This window comes from Oenanthe melanoleuca, chromosome 1, assembly GCF_029582105.1.
Source record: "Oenanthe melanoleuca isolate GR-GAL-2019-014 chromosome 1, OMel1.0, whole genome shotgun sequence".
In the NCBI taxonomy this organism is placed as follows: domain Eukaryota; kingdom Metazoa; phylum Chordata; class Aves; order Passeriformes; family Muscicapidae; genus Oenanthe; species Oenanthe melanoleuca.
Window position 1 is genome coordinate 17291560 of NC_079333.1, and position 22155 is coordinate 17313714.

General features: G+C 40.5%; 1 protein-coding gene across 20 annotated transcripts in view; it reads right to left on the reverse strand.

The window, feature by feature from the left end:
- BBX (BBX high mobility group box domain containing) overlaps nucleotides 1–22155 on the reverse strand; it is a 136513-nt gene that overhangs the window by 44091 nt on the left and 70267 nt on the right. For all 20 annotated transcript variants that reach the window (XM_056503911.1, XM_056503974.1, XM_056504021.1 and 17 more), the window contains 4 exons: nucleotides 17451–17621; nucleotides 15703–15945; nucleotides 9204–9402; nucleotides 3751–3818 (listed from right to left, as the gene is read on the reverse strand). In XM_056503911.1, the coding sequence (XP_056359886.1) occupies nucleotides 3751–3818; nucleotides 9204–9402; nucleotides 15703–15945; nucleotides 17451–17612 (672 nt within the window). In that variant the 5' untranslated portion in view covers nucleotides 17613–17621. The remainder of the gene's footprint in view (nucleotides 1–3750; nucleotides 3819–9203; nucleotides 9403–15702; nucleotides 15946–17450; nucleotides 17622–22155) is intronic.

Consider the following 22155-nt stretch of genomic DNA (forward strand, 5'->3'; position numbering starts at 1 on the left):
GATAGTGCCATTTTGTCTGTCTTATTTCCTGCTCTAATAAAATGTCCTCAACATCCCATTTCTTCTCCTGTTTCTTCCTCCCAGCCTTCCCTCAAGCTGCACTGATTTTTCACTTCTGATTCACTTTGCACAGACCCTGCACCACATGCAAGACAGCCTTTTGTTCTCAAAAAGAAGGAAACCCCAGGCCCTCCTTTCCCTGCAGGTTTCCATAACCTGCTCTGAAACGATCTCACTGAGCAAGGTCGGAGGCAAAGCCCCGGCACAGCCGCGCTCTGAGCTGAGTGAGGCGCTAGTGCTGGCAGACAGGCAGGCTTTGGAGGAGGCTCTGGGTTTGGGATTTCTGGGCAGTAACCTACAGAGAGTCCACTAGGTGCTGCTGTAAGGCAAGGAAAGGGCCTGACAGACGAGTAAGGGAGATGAGCAGGGAGTGCTGCTCGCACGGATTCAGCCTTGCTGCCAATAACTACAGCGAGGACCAGGCTCTGCTGGCACAACCACAGCAGCTGGAGCAGAGCTGAACAGCATCTCTGCTAAGGTATTCAATAAAACATGCTCATACACCACTGTTTTTGTAACTGATGAAAAATGCAAACGAAAAAACTGATCCAAAATGCAGGGGGAAACTCACTGCGTATCCATGTCCTCTGCCGACTACCTGTAAGGTCTGTAGCTTCTCTTGCCTATCTGCTTAGTAACTTAGTAATTCCAGCTGCTGCCAAGAAATCAATCACCTACCAACACTGAATTCCCTTATCAGAAGAGAAACTCTCTAGCCTGTTACAAAACTTTGCGAAAATGGGAACATACTGGCAACATACAGAGATGGCAACTGAAGCCCCAAAACGATTTTGTAAGTACCATTACTGTGCCTCTTCCCATCCTCCTGCTGGTAGGTCACTTGTTTACTTAACATCTTCTGATAACTTGAAGATTAAACACCTCATTTGAAAAACCCCTATTCATTCATTTAGCATATACTTGAAACAGAACATCAGCAGGTGTTGAATACTTTTCATTGGATCAGCAGACCTCAAAGTACAATGTCCTTCATCTTCTCTCAAGTGTTGAGCAAAACTGTGCCAGTGCTGCCCTCCCCTCCATTAACAACTAAAACTGGAAGAGTAGGTAAGACCTATGCTTAAAAGGCCACTCAAAAATGCATAATCATACATATGCACAGCAGCCAATATGCAGGTTGACAGGTAATCCTGTCTGGCAGATCCTCAGTTTAAGCACCATATATGTGTACATGTATCTTCAGTGTATATACACACTTTAATGATAATTTAGACTACATGTTATAATTTAGAGCACTCTGTAAAATATGACACTGTTTTTTAAATGTGACACTAATTTTTTAAAGAATAGAGATGCCAAAGATTTACATGTGTAATGTGTATTTATGTAATCGTGCACATAAAAACAATACATATGTTCTCTATAATAAATCAACTTCTGAACCTCTTTCACTAACCATACCTCTGTAGTAACATTCTTATTAGTGACATGCATTCTTAGTACACCATATTCTCTCCCACATGGATACCAACTCTAATACAACACAACTGACCCCTCTCCAGAGAAGAGCAAAGCAGCTTCCCAACTCTGCAATGAATTCTTGAGCTGCTTTCTGAGTCTGTCATACCAGCTCCTAGCATGTTCTGCTGACCTCCCAGATACTGGTTTAAGTGTGAGACCATAAGCATGGAAATCCAACCTTTAGATTATCCTAAAGGCATGCAAAAATGGCCATCTTACATCTCTCCTCTGTCTGCATGGCTGAGGGTGGGAAGACAGAAAAGCTGTTCAGTTATTCAAGTCTAAATAGATTAGTCTAAATAGTAAGATTTAGGATCTATTTGAGAAACACATACCTAAGAAATATTTACTCTGTACCTATACACCACTGAAACAAAAGAAAATAAAGGAAAAATGGAAGACACGTCAGGGCTGCCACACAACAGAAACTAAGAAAGTCTCACAGCACCTGGACATACAGCTGGAGATTTAATTCCTGGTAACAAGCAATGAGGAGCATTGAACTTTGTACATTTGGGTACCTTTAAGAATACCAATTACCCAAACTGATCTGGAGGAAGTATTTTACAAAGGGAACTCTCAAAAAGAATCAGAGATGTGTAGTTCCCTGGAAAAGTGCTCTGTCTCTTAACCATTTGTCAGATAGGTAGGACAATTAAAATACAGTAACTCATTGGTAAGTATGGGCTAAATTATGGCCCATCACAAATTCTAACAATCCCCCAACTAGTTTTGTCTGGGCTGTATTTATGACAATTATTTTGCTCCCCATTTTTGGGGAAAGCAGATCGAACAGCTTGCTTCTTTGATGTGAAGGGCCAGGTTTCTAAAGACTACAGGTCCAGAAAAGTAGAGCCTAGTTTATACATAAAGTGAATATTTCATCACAAGTTGTATTGTATGCTTCTATCAGGAAAAATGGGATTTATTGAGGCACGTGGGAAGTGTCTTTTGCTCAAAATAAGAAAGTTTTGATTAAAAGAACTTTCATGCACTAAAACAATCACACAACATGCTTTTTGATTTGACTCTAAATCTATATGTAGATTTTATTCCTACAGTGCCATCTGAAGTCATTCTACTGAGACTCTTGTAAAATCGAGATACCTCAGCTCTCAAGGTCATAGCAAAGTCCTTTTTTAAAGGAATGCAGTATCTGTGACTACAATATACCTTCCCTCACATTTAAATGTAACAGCCTAGTAAAAGCAGCTTCTATGCTCCAAACTGAGAGATTACAAGTTTGAGAAGTACAGGACAGTACAATTTTAGCACAAAATACTGTATTTTTTTTCACTTCTCTGTCAACTTGGCTCGAATGTTTCTTATTTTTCATGCTGCAGCACAGAAGGCCAGTACCCACACAGCACAAAATTCCATGGCTAAAACTGGTGTGCAAAGGGCATTGAGGAGTCCTGGCAGCACAGGAACAATGCATCTCAAATGCACTATACATACAGATTAAGTTAATTATTACTTTTCCTCCCAATAAAAGCAAGAACTACAAAAGAGAGCTCTTTCCTAGAGCTAGTAATTTATGACAGTGATTACTTATTACACCCAACAAAGAAGCCACCTTTTGAACAATTTTAAAAGTTAGCTCAGATTATATTAATAACCAGTCTAAAGAAAGACCAGAGATCTCTGCACCACTGCAGATATGCACAAATAATTATTATACTCCTTTGTAAAAATGTAAAACAAATTTGTGATGGCAACTACAAACTTTACAAACTTGTTTTTAGATATAAGGATTTAGTGAATAGGACCAGACTGTACCTCTTCAATTTCCTGTTAGTATTTGCATGGTTTCAGAATGCATATACAATGATGCTGACTTTTGTAGGAAATTATTTATTTATCTCTTAGTGGCAAGGCCACAGTTTGTATGATGCACTGCACAAGCACTTGCCCAGAAAAGCTTACAAACCACCTGTTTGTTAAGACAGTCACTGTTATTTCAACCCTTTTACCTCTGACAACATTCTTCATGGGACAGGCTTGACTGGTGTGCTCAAGTATCGGCAGAGTTAATACTTTACTGTGCTCAACCTCTGCATTTACAGCTGGGACACAAGACTCACACTTCATTCCCAGCTGTGGTTACCTGAGAGGTGTCCTACCTTTTATTCCCCACTGGTCAAATATTCCTCTTACAAGCTCTTTAAACTGAGAGCTTGTGGCTAGGGAGAGAAGAGAGTTCCTTACCTCCTGTGCAGTAAGGGCATGTTCCCCTGCGAGAAGCAGCATACTCAGGCCTCCCATTTGTGTAGGATCTGTTAAAAGAGTAAAACAAAGTCTTAAGCTGATTCATTTACTTGTTTAAAAAACCTACCACTTGCACCACTAAAGCCCCAGAAGACTACTTGTCACAGACACACTCAGCAAGCTGCCATAAAAGGCAGTTCAAGAGAATCACAAATAACCATTTCTGTACCCTCTGGGAAGGCTTTCAAAGCTGTTTGAAGGATTTAATTGGATTTGTGTGCTTAACACCCCATTGCATGGATTTACAATTCTACTGCCAAAGGTTTTATGTACTACAGAGATGAATATCTTTAAAACAGCAACTGTAATGATCTCATACACAAATATACACAAAGATGTTCTAATAATGCACAGGTTGGTAAGTCAGTGGATGCTCCTATCAAGGGAGCACTTCCTTCCTTGGCGACCGAACAAATAAAAGGATGGAACAAAACACCATGATCAAGCTCTGAAGCAAAATTTCTATTTTCATTTGTCTTCAATTTAGAGCTGTATTTAGTGGTGAAAAGTGCCAGCCTGACAGCTCTGAAGCAGGAAGCCAGAACAGCATAAGCACCGGCCAGACAAGCTGCCTGCCTACTTGTTGCCCCGCCAATACAATATATAATTGAGGAATGGAAGATATAAATGTTCTTTCTCCAAGTATTTGATACTGACAGCTTTTCCCCTCCAGCCTTCCTGCACCTCAGGAGCTCAGAAAATGACAAGAATTGAAAGCAATAAACTCTGACACTGCATTACTCATGGAGTAGCTTTTCCCCACAGAACAGTGGTTGCTCTTCATCACTATGAAGACTAATTGTCTGATTTTGGGAGAATGCCTTGGGAGCAATGCAGGCGCCTGATTTAACAGTGTCATGTAGAGACAGGGAGACAGACAGTGGCCAAATGTCTCCTACAACAGCCACAATGTGAGTGGAAATTTTTGATTTTTTCAGCTGACATGGGCCAAATCTGTACCTGTAAACCTCCAAATAGTTTAGTGCTACAGATGATCACAGTCCAATTCATGGGAATACTCACTGATGCTGTTTAATTCAATACCACAGATGCTGCCCAAAGTTTTCCTCCACACAGCATCTCTCACTGACATTCTCAAGGCAAGTTTTTTCAATAGCCTTTTAGAAGGGTATTAAATAGAAACAGAGGAAAACAATGGAAATAAACCAAATTCTTATACTACCTCATGGATAGAAGAGTGGTTTATTATTAAAAAGCATTAAACAGGCATCCTAAATAGCACCTAGCTTCAAACCCAATATTCAACTGGAATTAACTTTTTCCTTCACCATAATAAACACACAGAGCACAGGTAGGGGGTCTTGTTGCTTTTTTAAGTTTGCCTTTTTAACAAAAAAAGGAAAAAAAAAATCAGACTTCTGTGAAGAGACAAGGCATTACCAGAAGTGTAATATCTAGTAACAAAAGACACAGAAAATGTGAAGGGCCAGTAACTATTTAAGCACAATTCAAAAGTGAAGTGATCCTGTCAGCAACAGCACTTTTTAACCATCCAAGCAGTTGATCAGAAACCATTCAGTTCTTCAAACCAGAGGACATCAGAGCAATGAGGATATCTTGAAAGATAATGCCTAAGCAGGCAGTTAATTTGGAGAAAGGAGACACTGGAAGAGATCTCCAGGCCCACCATAAACTTACTGAGCCCCATATTAAACAGTAAAGCCTTGGCTGGTTGCTTCCTACTTTCTTTACTCCCTTTGGAAGGTATTTGCAGGATTCAAATCTTCTAAGCATGAAGGGCTTTCTTCCAGGTTTTAGCTTAAATATACTCAGGGCCAGGTAGTACATATTTTTTTTCTGGTACTCGCATCTCTAAGATTAGTAACTGTTTCCCTAAATACTATCTCCCTTTTCTGCATTTACAGGACTTGTCCTACTCCTCTTCCACTTGTTTTCCTGGTCTAAACAACTCAAGATCTCCCAATGTCATCAAGCCCATCCATCTCCCATCATTTCAACAATTCCTATAGCTCTCTTCTGCAGTCATCCCAGGTGTAGCTCATCTTTCTTGTACACAGATGACCAGCAGCACAACCACATCAGATGAGGGGGTTCCTGAAAACACTATGCCTGATGAACTGCAGTACAGCACTTTCTTGTGCTCACATCACCCTGATGACTCCCAGCTGCTCTTTTGTGCTTTATTTTTGTTACCTGTTGGTCCTCCTCCCTTTCCCCACTTTTGGCTCTCTTAAGAACACCCGGTTTATGACTGTAAAATTCTTGCTCCTCTTCTAAATATCCTTTTGGTAGTTTTAGCTTTCTGCCTTTCAATTAAGTAGCTTATCATAACAGAAGAAAGATAGAAGTGTGGTTTAGTGTTATTCTCCCCAAGTAAGCATATACTTTAAGTGTTTATTTAAATGTAAAAATTAAGAGGAAGGAAAAAATGACAGATGAACTGGAAATAAAAGTTTAATGTGATGCTTAAGCAATTTGAACACTTATGCTGCAGCTGTAAGAGGGCTGGTGCTTAGATGTCTGCTCACAATAAAATGAAAAATCCTTCCACTAAGGTTTCCAGTTACAAAATAACTTCACCTAAGGGAAGACAAAATGTACATATCCAAACACTGCCATATGCTTATAGTGCCTTCTCAGCACAATAATGTTTCTCTTCTGGCACTAGAAGCTTACTGGTATGAAGAAGAATTTTAAGGGGTATTTTACAGAATTTATTCTTAAATCAACAATACTGGTAAAATAGCACACATATGATTTGCAGAATGGCAGGCAACTCATGACTTTCTCAACATCTTTTAATACTGATGAAACTTAGAACCATCTCTCTGTTTGGGAATGACATACTTTGGTAGTGCTGATGGTTACAGACTCAGCAGGCTGGCTTGTTCATCACAGCCATTTCTCAGTCAGAGGAAACAACAAACTGAGGTACTAAGAATGAAGAAGGCCAGTAGGAACCACCTTCAACCAACTTTTACCTGGGTGCATAATTGAGCTTTTTTCTGAAAAACAGGAACTGTGTTTCTATAGGGATACTGCCTACTCTAGAAGTGTCTTTCTTCCAGCCTTTGCCTCACTAAAAAGCATTTTGGCATGGATGGTTTTCTTCTGAAGCAAAAATATCCAACTACTGGGAATCTCACACATTTGTATGGCAAAGCTGTTGCAAACAGCAGTGTTCTTTGCCCTGCACCCTACACAGGTGAGCCCCATCATGAGAAAAACATGCTCAATTACAGCTTCCAGGCTGGATGATCAAGGACACTGCTAGTGCATCTGCAGGTCAGAAGCTCAATGCTGGTGCCACACCTCAGCTTCTTGACATAATGGCAGGTCAGTATGACAGACTTAAATGTGGCATGGTTACTCTTGTAAAGCCAAAAAATGGACAGAAACAGCCTGCATGGGACTTAGAAAAACAAAGCAAGATTTTGCTCTCTACATATTAGATTTTCCAAAGTAAAATGTAATACACAAAAAGCAATTAAGACATGACTAGCAACGACCAGATTTCCTGGCATGATTCTAGACTTGTATAAACCCTGTCTTGAGGAAGTTACCTGCCTTGAAGATACAAGTGCATCAGTGGCATTTCAAAGGTAAACATGTTTTTGAGGTGGTTCAGCTACATTTCAGTTCATCAGCTAGTATGAAGTCTGGATTTTAAGGAGATTGTACTGGGTAGAAGAGTGTTGAATTGAACTATCATGTGAAGTCAAGCAGAGAGGAGCACAATAAACATATTTAACATGAACTGGTAGGTAGCTGACAAAGCAGTAATCCATCTGGCATGGCACACTTGTCATGATGTGGATGCAGCTAACATCTCTGTCAGAAGCTGCTTTTATTTAACAAGCTATTCTTATACCCAAGATATTGCCAGCCTTCACTGGCATGAGGACTGGGGCAAGATCCTTATGAATTACTATGCTCATTGACTCAGCCCACAGGAAAAAACCAACAGACTATCACAGGTAGCACTAAAGGACTTTCTTCAGGAATGAATGACTCTACAGATAAAACAATGGATTGGTTTCTAATTAATTCTTAATTTCCCTATCCCCTATTCTGATGGGTGTAGATTCAAGACCTCTGTACTCAAAAACTCAACATTAGGATAGCCCAGCAGGAACACTGAAGGATGGATGAGAGGTAGAAAAAGGATACTTGTTTATTGTGTTAAGTCAATAAATATTTAAGAAGCATAGAAATGACTCCTCTAAAAGCAAAAGCAGAATGGTCTGCAGGGCTTGAGATTTTTGAAACTTCTCTCCCATATACCAGAATGATGCAGCATGAAACACTTTTATTTTGATCACATTTCACAGTTCCTGAAGAGCCACAAGAAATTTCATTACAGGAATTTTCATACCAGTATTCATACCAGAGGTACACATGCCTCTTTCTCCCTGCTCATTCTTTTACACTTGTCCCATAAGACCATTTTCTACTCTCCAGCTCACAATCTCCCTGAGCAGAAAAGTCCTATCCTGCTATATACCTGTCATAAACCAGGTAGGATATAACAAAGTTTCTAATTTTATAAATAATCATGCATCTGAAACTTCAAACAAGGAAACCTCCCCACCCTCCCTCCCCCCTCCCCCCAAAAAAAAAAACAACAAAAAAACCCCAACCAAACAAAAGGGAAAAAAAAATGGCAGGGATTTTTTTTTTTTTTTAACCTTGACTGCTAGGTTCTTAAGCTGTCAGTACTTAACATTAATGTCCCTGTATTTCAAGGTCATGACTACAACAGTTCTGCTATTTATGGATATCAGTGAGAGATTATCTGCTGTTCACCAGTTCAGGCACTCCACCTACACTTCTTCATGTTTTTCTTTTTTTCCCAAATGTTTAGAAGTTTAGAATTTGCTCCTCCAAGGTATTACGGGTACATTAAGGTATTATGAGCACATTTAAGTGAAATTAAATTATGTTTCTCTTCATTTAAATACAAAAGTGTTAGCCCCACTGGTACATTAATCTACAAGAATATTAACATATTCAACTTGAGACACCATAAATTATTTTTGCAAATAGTAAATTAATTAAAAGAGTAGAGCATTCTATGACAGAGAAACAGAATGCACACAAATCAGCACTTTCTTTTTTGACCAGAGAATGGAAGTGTCTAACATCAGATCAGCTGGAATCAGAAATCAATCAAATCTGGGCCCTACAAGGGGGATGAGCTAGGATGCCCCATATCTGGATTTGGCTCTTGAAAATAAATCATGCACTACAGAAAATTTTAGAAAACTGTTACACAGAGGTTTAACTACAGTTTTGGCAACTTAATCTGGGACACTACACTACCATGTACAGGTATCCCCATTCAGTTTCAACACCACATCCCCAGACAAAATGAGGATGCTACAGCTCAGTACCATGGATGGAAATCTCACCTGCCATCCCAAAGTTAAGTTGTGGCATTTCTTCACTTTTGGTTACTTTCCTTGGGCTCGGTAAGTCTTTTGCAGAGTCTGATGCAATGGCCCACAGCTTTTTCCTGTTCGTAACACTGGATGCCTGGGTTTTCACAGGTTTGTTGGTTGTGGGGCACCACTTGTACCCTGGGTTTGCTTTCATAAATGCATCCTTGTACTGGAAAAGAAAACAGAAATTATCAGTCATGACATTATAGTCTACACAGGGCATGTAAGAGGATTTAATACATTAACTAACTCTTAAATATCTTGATTTTTAAAGTTTAATCACATGCTTAAGAGTCCAACCGCCAACACAATTTGCTAAGAAGAAATATTTGCTAAGAAGATAAGAAGAGTTGTATCTAAAAAGTGGGTTTTCTCTTTCCTCTCCTGAGGGTCTATTACCCAGAGCAAGCTGAAGTCCTGATCCTGCAAACTGCTCCCCAGTGCTTGTCTGCTCATGCTCTGAAAAACAGATACTTGAATTCTTTGCAGATTTACTTGCTAGTCTGAATTAAATAAAAACACACATTTAGCAATAAATGCAGCATGATGCCTGGCACTCATTCTTCTCTAATAGTTCTGTATTTTAGAATATTTAAGTATATGCCTTCCCAAACCAGGCACAGAAAATAAATTGCAACCAGCATAATGTCATATTCAGTATCTTGTGATACACCATCTCCTTCCAAAATGTAGAATGCTGTATGGCTGCAAAAAACAAACTCTGACCATTTTAAACATCCTTTGGCCTTGAGCACCCAGCACACATCTCAGTTGTTTGCCATGTTTTTGGTACGAGGCAGTAAAACTAAAGGACAGCAAACTACACATTGGGGTGGGGGAAAAATTCTGGATTGCCACAGTTTGGGGGGTGGGGGAAAGGACCAGGATCTATTTTATTCACACAACAAAACACCAACGTTTTCCAAGAATTTTACTGCCCACATTAAACTGAGATTTTTGAATGTTAACAGCAACAGAAAGACCGCACTTCAGTATTTTACATGTGTTGCTATGCAAGGTTGAGAACTGGCAAATCAGAGGAGCATGCCACACATTCCAGCTGCAGATGTTTGCCTAACAACTGATAGGGGTGTGCAGCACTTGCTGCTGTGGGAGCCTACCCAGCAAGTGCCAGTGCTCAGCACAGGCAGAAGGAACCCAACACCCCTGCACGACTGGGTAGCTCTCAGAGGCAGCAATCAACCAAAAGAGCAGCTTTGTGCTTGGAAGTACATGGCAGGGCAGATGCAGGAAGTTTGTTCTGTGATTACACGTTCCCACCCACACAGCTGTCACCAGTCCCAGCCATGGCACAGAGAAACACCTATGTTTCATGCACATGCATGAACAGAAACACAGACAGGGAATAAAAATCCCTTGGGCATCAAATGCAGAAATAGCACTGAAAGCCTTGTTCTCTGCTAGAGCCACTACAGTGTTTTCCCAGTTCCACAGTCTGCCTTGTGGCAGGGTCACCACTGCACGTGCACTGCTTTCTTTCATTTCTATCTTCACCTCTGAGCTGGCACTTGCTACCTCCAGACCGTAGCACAGATAAAAACGTTTTGGTTTACAAGCAACACAGCACTGTGTGAACCCTGCTGTGTGAAGTCCTGTATTTATAGAAATGGCTATAAATAATAAAAATCTGCAGGGATCACTGACCCACATACACGTTGTATTTTCTGAATAGAGAGTATGTATTAAATCTGCAAAGTAAGGACCTCACTCCTTTTCCCTTTCCCTCAGTTTGCTTTGAGAGCTCAGTACACCACAAAAATAGCCTGGTAGAGGGAAGGGATAGGAAGGGGAGGGTAAGGGAAGAGGAGGAAAGGAAATACACGATGAAGCAGCTTTGCCTTCCATTGTTAAAGCCACAGCCCACTCACAAATCATGTTTCCAGCCTGCAGAGTGAAAAGCACAGAGTCACTAGCAATGAGCTACATAAGCTCTTCATATCAGCAATGCTGCTTTGAGTAATTGAATTATTCTATTGAGTAATTTGACAAGCCGACAGGCTGCCCATCAAATGAGAACGAGAATGCATGCCATTTGTGAGACGAGGCTGCAATAAGCTTTTAATCAGTTTTCAACAAGAGCAATTCAAGTGAGCTGGTCTATTAATGTCTTTTTTTTCCTCTGCAGAGCCAAAAAGGGAACATTAACCGCAGCTTCTGAAAGGAAGGGAGCAAGTTGAGAGAGGACAACTCATTGGAACTGTTCAGTTTCATAAAATTAAAAAGGAGAAAATTTAAAAAGTTAAACAATAGCCAAGAAGTACTTTTTCTAAATGTATACAGGGGCCTGATTCAAATCTTAAAAACCCTTTCAGTATTGACTTCTGTGACTACTAGATCAAGGCCTAAAACAAACAGACTTTTGCTTACATGGTCAGGAGAAGATAACTAAAATGAGCTACACAGTAACAAGAAAAGGTCAACAGCAGAGTCTACTGCTTTCCTCCCTTTCACCAACTGTGCAAGTAAAGTAACTTAACACAGCCAATCAAAGTAGATGACTAAAATTGATAAAAAACCACCAAAACACAAGCAAGCCAAACTAATCAAAGAAAACCACAAAAACCCAACCCAAACATAAATACCTAACCTGGAATGCAAAGACACCACCTTGTTTTCCACAACAAATGGCAGGGACTGCCCAGCAGGGTCATGTTCTCAAGTTTCAGGTAAGAAACAGAACAAGGTGTGTTTGTGGGATTGGTCTGATGCTTTATTTCTGTTTTGTGAAAGCCTGGAGAATGTTGTGTTATGCAGCAGGACTGGTGCCACTTCAGAACTGAGGTTAAAACTCCCCAAGTTGCTTTCATCACCAAATAAAAAAAAATATTTGCTTCCTCTAGTTGTGGTAGGAACAGGAGCTCACAAGGGTATTCCAGCTACACCTCAGGCTAGCTGCTAGCACGTGCTTAATTTGAAATGTATGCTATTAAATGTCACATGAATCCCAGAGACCTAACATTAAAAAAAATTCCCCAGAAAATGCAGCACTCTATTTTTCATTTCTGAAAGATGCAGGGTTTGCATTACACACGTTACAGTCCACACAGTCAGCCAGTGGACTTGCCAGACTCCAGCCAGCAAGCCAGCACATTTCTCCCCTTCTAGCTTGAGGCAGCTGCCAAAGCAGTGGCACCACAATCCCAGCAAGCTCCAGTCTGGGCTGACTGGACCTGGGACACCACTGGCCACGGACAAGCAGGGAGAAGTGTTCAGCTCAGCCACTGAATGGCAGCAGAATCACACAGTCAGTGAGGTTGGAAAAGACCTCTGAGATCACTGAGTTCAGCCTACAGACCAACACAGCTTGCCAGCTACACCATGGCACTCAGAGCCATGGCCAGTCTTTCCTAAAATGCCTTCAGGGATGGTGACTCCACCACCTTCTGGGACAGTCCACTCCCACGTCAAATCACATTTACCAGTCTGCTCCCTACAGGAAACAATCCTGACTGCCTGGATCTTGCTGATGCAAAGACATATTTAAAAATGAAGTGTCTTCTAGCAAGGGAATAGGGCTTGAACAATTTCACCAGATACTTTCTAAGGCAGCTGAACACTCCCAGGAAGTCCTGTAAGAGCTAACAGAAGAACACTACCCTTATTACCGAAGTGAATTAAAAATGCTGGTGCATATTTATGAGTGGCCAGATTAATTTCCCTCAGTGAAGTAAAATGCTAAAAACTATAGCAACACTTCTGGTTCCTTTTTGAGTATGTATCAACTACTGGGCTTATATCCTAGACAGTGAAACTTTAAAATTTATGATGATCTAGGAAGTCTGGAGGATAGAAATAAAAAATCTACTCATAAAGGTAACACCAGCAAAAGCAGACATCAAGCTCTGCACGTGCAGCACCAGGTCTCCAGGGCAGTTGGTGCTACAAGAGACCATAACCCACAAGATGGAAAATAGAGGGAGTGTGGGGCCAGTTTTTCCAGATAATTAAGGCATCTCAAGGTCCAGACAGGTACATAATGGGATTTTCCACAGTGCCTGAATGATGTCCAGTCTACTAGGAAACTTCTTATAATTCCAGCTGGTAAAAAGTTTGGGTGCCTCACTATCTTCCAAAATGCTAGATCTTGCATACAGCTAGACATATGTAAATAAATGCACAAGTGCCTTGACTTGCATACTGCTGAGGTGGTATCACTACTAGTAGTAAGCAGGTAAGAAACTGAAAGCATCTTGCATGGCATGTGATCTAACATAAATGATTTTAGGAGCTACAGCAACAAGTAGTAAAAAAACATTCTAGAGACTGTAGAAGAGCAGGGACTTTAGCCACTGCAGAAGGGACCACTTCTCTAAGGCTTATCTGTATCTCTGAAAGAGGGTTCAGATGCTCAGGGTATACAAGATACATTGTGTGTCCTGCCAGGACAGTGGCTAAAGGCTGCTCAGTGACATATGGAAGTCAAAGGACACTGAAAAGTTACATTTAAGCAACAAAAATTACTCACTGTACCTTAAATCTCAGTAAGCTTATATAAGGACTTAAACAGAAGACCATTGGTACAATGGGTATTTTTATCTTCTTCCAAAGACCTTCTTGATTTTTAAATAAATTCTCTTTAGGAAAAAGGAAAGTTCCAACAGGTGGCTCTCACTAGAGTTGACATTAACCTCTTTTTGACAGTCTCAGCAATAAGCCTATCTACAGGTGAACCTGTGCAACCTGCTCCATGTGAACCTGATGGAGCAGTGTGTTGGACAAGATCATCTCCAGAGGCCCCTTCCAACCCCAACCATTCTGTGGTTCTGTGAAAAGCAAGTGTTACAATAAAATGACCAGCCCATGCACACATAATAGGCTTGTAGGTGAGGAAGACCCAAATATATTCAACAGCACATTATAGCTGCAGCATACACTGTTTAAAGAAAAAAAAATGATATGCTATCTCTCTTTTACACATTCTTAGAGCTACTTATAATGATGTAAACTACTTAGATTTATTGTTCCACTTTGACATTGAATATCTAATTTGTTCTTCATGCCAAAAAAAAAAAAATCACTACAAGAACAATGATTTCTATAACAATATGATTAACAGTTTCAGATCTGTCACTTCATACAAAAGTTCTGCAATTATTTTCCTTCTTAATGAACAAGTTTCCTTCAGCAAGACAAAAGGCTAAGAAAAACAGTCACATTGGGTTTGTTTCTTCCAAAAATTATTTCTTTATTCTCATCTTTCCTTTCTTTGCATCTGTACTGAATCTTTTAATTGCCCTTTCTCCAGACATTTACAGGAATACTGATAATTCATAAATGGGAATGCAGAATGAAACTGGAATGGTTGGACAAAGCTGAGATTCAAATGTTTCACTACAGTGCCACAGGTGAGGAACTACAGACATCCTACAGACCGTGCTTAAAAAAAGGACCTGCCATGCTAAACAGTTGGATTTTCCTGTGGACCTTTCCATACTCACATGGGCTACTGAACAGACAGACCTTACATCCTGTTAACAGTAGGAGACACCTTCAGATCCCAGGACAGGTATGGATAATAGTTTTCCCAATCGTTTCACAGCTATCTGCACTTCTCACAGTGTGCCAGCATGCTCAGCAAAGGAGGGGTATGTTTTCCCTTCTCACTGGTGTTCCTTTATTTTTATTAAGATTGAATTCAAAGGTTACCTGTGATCTGTATCATAGGTAATCACAGGGATCTGTTCTGGGGTCAGATTATCAGCCTAGGTAATTGGCTGCATCTTTCTCACACTGCTATCAATAACCACACAGCCTTCTTGGCAACAGGTTATCATGAAAGCTGTTTCTTAAAAAGGTTCATTTAAATTTTAAGTTGACACAAAGATACTTTGCAATAGCGGGATAAATCTCCTTTTCTTGCTCCTCATTAATGGGCTCTGATTACACACTGCTCTCTGATTTAGTATTGAGCTCACCAAATCTTACTGTATCAGAAACTGGTTAATGGGGAATGTACTTCAAGACACACTAGTAACTTTTTAACCATTAGCATCACGGGTAAAAAGGGACTACATTTCTTGACTGTGCCTTTGGTTTTGTCCACCTGCATTACAGTAGCTGGCAACACTGCTATCAAATGCACAGCTAAGTATCACTAGTCAGCTGACAAGGAACTGTATGTTATTGTTTACAATAGCCACTATCCTTGTGCTAATAAATGAAAGGAACTGCAGAAATTATCAGGCCATACAATCACAAAGTGCATTATTTATACCAATGACAACCACAACCAGGTTAGTGTATGTACAAAGACCAATTGCTTTCCACTCTGGTCCAAAGGATCAAGTGAATTAAAGCAAGAACAGCAGCTGCTCTGGGCACCATAATCTCACGGTGAAGCTGAGGAACAGAGGGAAGAGAAAGATCCCACAGAAAACATTTAACACACAGAGAAGATGACAAATATGTAATGAACTCCCTTTACATCCAGCACTCAGACAGAACATACCTCCTTGGCCATGTCAGTGTATTTCTGTTTTTCTTTTGGATCTAGAACAGACCACCAATCTGCCAAGATCTTGGTCGCGCCACGATTATCGAGGCGAGGGTGTTCTTTGCGCACAAGAGAGCGGTGGCGTTTGCAGAACAAGAGAAACGCGTTCATTGGCCGGCGAGCTCGTTGCTCTGACGACTCGTCATCTTCAGTCTCATCAGCATCCTGCTCTAAACCATCAGGGCCAAGGAGGGGCACCTGGCAGAACCAAAGGGAAGGGTGTGAGCTCAGTTATCTGCATCCTGCACAGACTGAGACCGTGTGCACCACGTGGGAGTGAGGCAGAGGCACGTGGATGCACACAGCTGTCTCCAAAGACCATCCATGCCATCCAGTCAGTGCAGAGTTCTACATCAAACCTCCTCACCTGATGGTCCACAGTTCCCTCAATGCTCTCTGCAAGACTTAACTCTGACTTCCAAGTGGAAAAATTTCTAAGCTGTAGACCATTCTCTAGTAACAGTCCTAAAGGGGCTGGCAGGAGGAGATCCATCCTACCCCCTTCTGACAATCTAGGAATCATCTTAGTGGGATGAGGCAAGCAGAGCTACCTCAGACTTTGATTATCTGTGTTTGCAACTACAGAGCACACAAGGAGGAACAGGTAACAGTTTGTTTGTCAGTTGTTTCCCCATCTCCTGCTGGTCTCTGCTCAGCCTGTGAGCAGCACAGCAGCGCAGCCACCACAAAGCTGCCCAGCAGACGGAGAGGGCAAATCTCAATAGCATACACTGCCAAAATGTGCCTTCTCCACTAACAGGCAAGCGTATCATTGCTACAAGGGACGAGCCACAGAACTTACTCCATGAGACAGAGAACCATCTCCTACCTAACTGCAACACTGCTATTTTATACCATGTTGTGAAAAGACCTGTAAGGTTGACAGAAAGCACCCTCAGAGAATCAGGCTCCTGCACGTCCTTGCCAAGGCCACCCTCTGTTATCAGTGTATAGCTCAAGGCAGTCTCCTCAGCACTGACCTTTCCATTCCTGCCTTAGCAAGACACCAAGGAGATACAGATATGAATGCCATCCACCTGATGGAATCATCACATCTGCATAAACAATTCCTGCTTGTTTTTACAGAGAATGAGTCCAAGTGTAGAAGTGTGAGGTGCCACATGGCATGAAAAAAGGGTAAGGTCAGCGTCACTGAACAATATCAAAATACCAAGTGTCAAACCAGAGACAGATTACTTTAGCTGTGCACTCTGGAGAAGAAGTTGAATTTCACATGCAAAGAGAGGAAAAATTGTAGAAGCTTTTTCCTTCTTTTTCCCTTGTAATCTTTGTAGTTTTTTAATCTTTAAAAAAGAAGAATGAAAACTTTAGTTTGGTATGCCCTTCAGAGCCACTAGAAGCACATACCAAGCACAAGCCAACTTAATATCTAAAATTAGCAATTAAAAAAAAAGCCCATCAAAAATCCACTTTGAGCAATGAAGATTAGGATGTGCAACACATTATTAAAATATAGCAGATAAAACTATTGCAATGTAAAAAAAAATGTGTGCACTATTTTAAACACAATTGACAATTCACTTTCTTGTGTCACTATCTGCCTTTACAGCCTTACAGGCACCGCATCACATCACTTTTTATTGGCTGTGTTTCTTCACAAAAGAGAACAAGATGACATAAAATAAAAAACACAGCTGATCCCCCATTAACCATCTATGGTCAAAGAATCCAATTAAATCTACCTTATCAATATCTTCCTCTTCTTCTTCCTCTTCTTCCTCTTCAGAGAAGTCAAGGAGTTTCTTGGCAAGCAGGGGATGCCACTGAAGACACTTCCTTTTTGGTCGCTTCCCAGTTCCTTCACCTTCTGTTGAGTGATCCTTATTCCTACTACTGCCTTTCATTACTGTGACCTGTCATGCAAAAATATTGATAAATTCACAACAAACCAGTGACAAATATATGAGGCACCAATGTAAGACTCTCAGAAATTTCTGGCAAGATATTAGATAGATATTTATTCCAATTATCAGCATAAACATGGATGTACTTTATGCAATTTTAACACTTCCATGTAATGCCTAGAATAACTAGCAATACACAATTTAAGAGCATGAAGTAAGGATGCCAGCTAGTTCAGCTCTGAAATGTGCCCCTGTCTGAAGGATGGCAGAGAAGCCCTTCACTAGCCAAGTGAGTGAGAGACTCCACAGCTCTCTCACACCTATATCCACTGCAGCTTTTCATACTGTGCACTGCAAATGTCAGTGCCAGGACATCCCTCTTTCTCGCAGTGGAACGTATCACCAGCCATTCATATGTTAATCATGCACTTATATATACATATATACACGTATATATACACCAGTGTTGATACAGAGCCTCATGATACTATGAGCTAGGATTTGTCCAGTGCCATTAAAAGGTGCAATAGGCAAATTTGAGTCCTAAGAGAAGTGAATCTTAAGACACACAAATTTGAAGCAAACAACCAGAGACAGTTATGCTGACATTTCCAAAGTACTGCACAGGAAACAAAAACCATGTACTGAGCCAAGTGCATGCAGAAGACAAATCATATTTAGTTGTGTGTGTGTTGTTAAAATACCTCAGAACTACCTCTTAATAAAAATACATGCTTAACACATCCAAGGTATCAGTTTAAGGGTTGACTTCAGATAAGTACACAACTAAGGGACAAATGAATATATATATACATATATATATATATATATATATGTAAACAAATAAAACCAGCACATCACATCCAAGTACTGAAGCACACAGCAAGCAAGTGCTGCTGGCACACAGTCTGCTCCCTTGCAGCATTCTGTTAGCATAGTGTAGTATCAGTGGCAATCCTGACAGGAGCATGGCTAGCTTTCCAAGAAAACAACACAAACATCAAAACAAACTGAACTTCAGAGTGGTTAGCCAGCTACATCTTTATAGAGCCAATAAATTTGATGAAGTCTCACAGGAGTTTCTCACCAGCACTCAGCCCTGGTTCCATAGGCAAAGCCAGAAGAAGCTATGTTGCTGACTTTCAGGAAAAGGGCACAGAAAGAGTCAAACCTTGTAACTGCAAGACCACAGTCCATTTTAGGATGCTGCTTTCTGGAAGATGTCTGGTGCAACACTAATGTTTCAGCCTACAGTGGCAAAAGAGAAAGCTGCCACACTTGCACTTGAGTGTGATGCAACTTAGACCAGCTGCTTGAACCATTGTGCCACCCCCTGAGGCAAATGTCCAACAAGAACCATCTTGCACAGCTCCAGCCAGGCTCCCATATTTAGTGATCACTACTTCTGGTTTTGGATGATCTCTTCCAGGTGTTTCTTGTTGGTTAATTTACTGGCATTTTGGCAATGTGCCCTTCTTGGCACCAGAAAAGTTCTTGCCTAAGCAGCTGCTTCCCCTGCAGATCTTAGTGCAGAAAGCTGCAGGACTTTGAGACACTGCTTGCTGGAGGAACAATTGAAGCCTGTGAACTGAAGGAGGTTCACAAATTTTAAGCTACATTTTAAAATGGCATTTTCCAGGATACATATTGAAGTTTGTTAGACCTTCCCCACTTGTCAGCAGTACCTGCCCCCCCCAGTAATTAATGCTGCAACTTTGTAGTAACTGTATCCCATTAAGTAACATACTTTATCCACATAATGCCACTTCCACCTGGAAAACATTTAAACTTTGATTTCATATCACCCCCTCCTCTGTTCATGTTCTGTAACCAACTCCTGTAGGTTACAGGGAGTTTTATACAGTACATAACCATGCACCATTTCACCTAAATTTCCATCCATGACTTGCAAAGCAGATCCAAATACACGAACCACTTTGGCTCAAAAAAAAATTAAGGTGTGTGGAAAATTAAGCTACAATCCAGTATCATGAAATGTATGTTTGAAATTGTTTTTATCCCACTGTGACCTCTGCCATGTACCACACTGCACTGTGCTCTCCATCTGTTTCTCTTCCTAAAGTGCTGAACCACCATTTGCTTTTGTTTGGGGTATTTTCAGACACAAATCAACAAAGCTTAGTTAATGTTCAAGCAGAAGCTTCAGTTCCTGTGGGCAGCAGAGACTCGTTCAGAGATTGCTAAATGATACAGATCTGCCTATTACTGCAGTCAATAAAGCATGTGGCCTATTTCTGAGCAGGATTAATACACTACAAGTACAACAGGGAGAGCTATTCCAGCCCTCACCACTCACTCTGTACATGAGCTAATCATATGGCTTCTGTCTACAGTAAGTCCTAAGTATGACAAGTACTACTAGTAGCCTTCCACCTTGTTAGTGTGAAACTCAATCAACATTTGAGAAGTGCTCCATGATCCTCCTTTACAAAGCTCAGATGAAGTCTCAGGGCTATTCCAACAACAGCACTACCTTTAGAGCTGGCACCTCCCTGCCTGCTGCCCTGAAAAGGACGAGCAAGGGAAGAACTCACAGGACTTGGGTGTATTTTACATGTGTTCTCCATCACCCCTGAGGCCCTGCCTATGCTCTGTGCTGAGTCTGGCAAGGCAGCACAGAGCCAGCACCAGTCACCTTGCAAAACCCAAAGGGGCTCTCAGTACCTTACACCTCTTCACCACAGCTGAGCTCACAAATAATTCTTGTTTTTCATGCATGAGGGCTAGGTATTAAAACATTCACTTACCACTAAAATAATCAAAGCTCATCACACATTATTGCAAAAATAAAAATGTACACTCAGCTCCAGGAATTCAAGAGATGTTCATCAGGTTGCTTTATGAAACTGTGAACCATTTTACAACAAAGAGTAAGTCAGATCCTGTCTGTCATACAGCACTATTTACCATAGAAAACACAGTCATTCTTTGCTTCTGCTTTGAGGAGAATCTCTGCAATGGCAAACAACAAAAACCCTCCTGATTTTGACCCCACTGATGGAAGGACTGAGGCCACAAGCAGACTTCAAACTATGTTTACATCATTGCCTGGAAATCCCTCACTTCTTAAGTCAAGCTATGTATTCTACCCTCTAAGCCTGCTTTTCTTTTCTCTAAAATTGGGGGTAATTCATAATACAAACACAAAATTATTTCCTTCCCCCTAAGGGAGGGTCATATTCTATTTTCACGTACTTTTGTGTTTCCAATTCCTCTTTCCCCATTTTTATTTATTCAGGTCCCCATAATTTTTGAAATACATTTCAGAGACTTTTTTCTGGTGTGCACTTTTTGCTGATGCAGTCAAATATAGGACTGGCATAGTGAAAAATGTACTAATTCTTTATTACATCACATGTGACTTTTCCTGTTAAAAATGGATGCCAACATAGTGTAGTAACCTTGCTTCCTTTGGATTGCTTAATTTTTTATTTAACTACACCCCCACTTCATGGGTATTTGTGTCCTTATTGTTGACATATTCACATAATTATGAAAATAAAAAAATCCAGGCAAATGCAAAATACAGCTAACATGGACATGGACATTTTTCTTTTGGCAAGATGTAGCACAATGCATGTATGATTGTGATTAAACAGTGGAAGCTTTACTGGCATTATTTACTTCTTGAATGGCAAAACATCAATGGAATCCAGTTACCTGACTCTTACGATTCTATTTATTTATCTGATTTTTTTTTTCCCCTTGACACATAGTCAATAGCACGTTAGCTGCTTGTTTTAAATGAGACATTGGAAGCTGGCAGACAGAAGCAAGCAGAAATACTACCTGTTTCTCTTTCAGAGATTCCCAAGCACTGGCAATCATCTCTATCAGCATGCTTTTAAAAGAAAGAGCTGGACTTGGACCCTACAAGCACACATTTAAGTCTGGCAATTGAGAAGTTACATAGAAAGTCACAGAACAAGCCATGTGCAGTCTTTGAGAGATTTGGGCTTAAAAGTAGAGAATATACACAACACCTGAAGTGTACAGTTTGTAATAACTGGAATTTATTAATCAGAACACACAAAAAAGGTATTTTCTTCTACAGGTATCAGTAAAAATATTATGTATCTTTTAAGGCAGATGGAACGGCTTTTAGAAGTTTGCCAGTGTAAAAATTACTAAAACCAGACAACAAGATTTTACAAGTCACTTCTCAGCTTAAGGATGACAAAAATGAAGTGACAGACACTACAGAGAAAATAGGAATATTTCAACAAGATAAGGTATGGACAGCTTTTCTTAAAATAAGACACATATGCTTTATAATGTCACTCGAAGATACCTGTCAAGGCTGACATTCATGATCCATTGACAGCAAGATACCTTCAGGGTGACATTCTACATCTACTTTTAGTGCATATACAGATCAAACATTACAGAAATATTACATCAGAAAGAAAATTTAAGAATTTTGTTGTGTGTGCTGGCTGCCCTTCTGGTCCTAGAAACATTAAGCAAAGAATCATAGTCTTCTTGGAAGTCTTATAAATATGTATAGCTAATACAGCTTCAG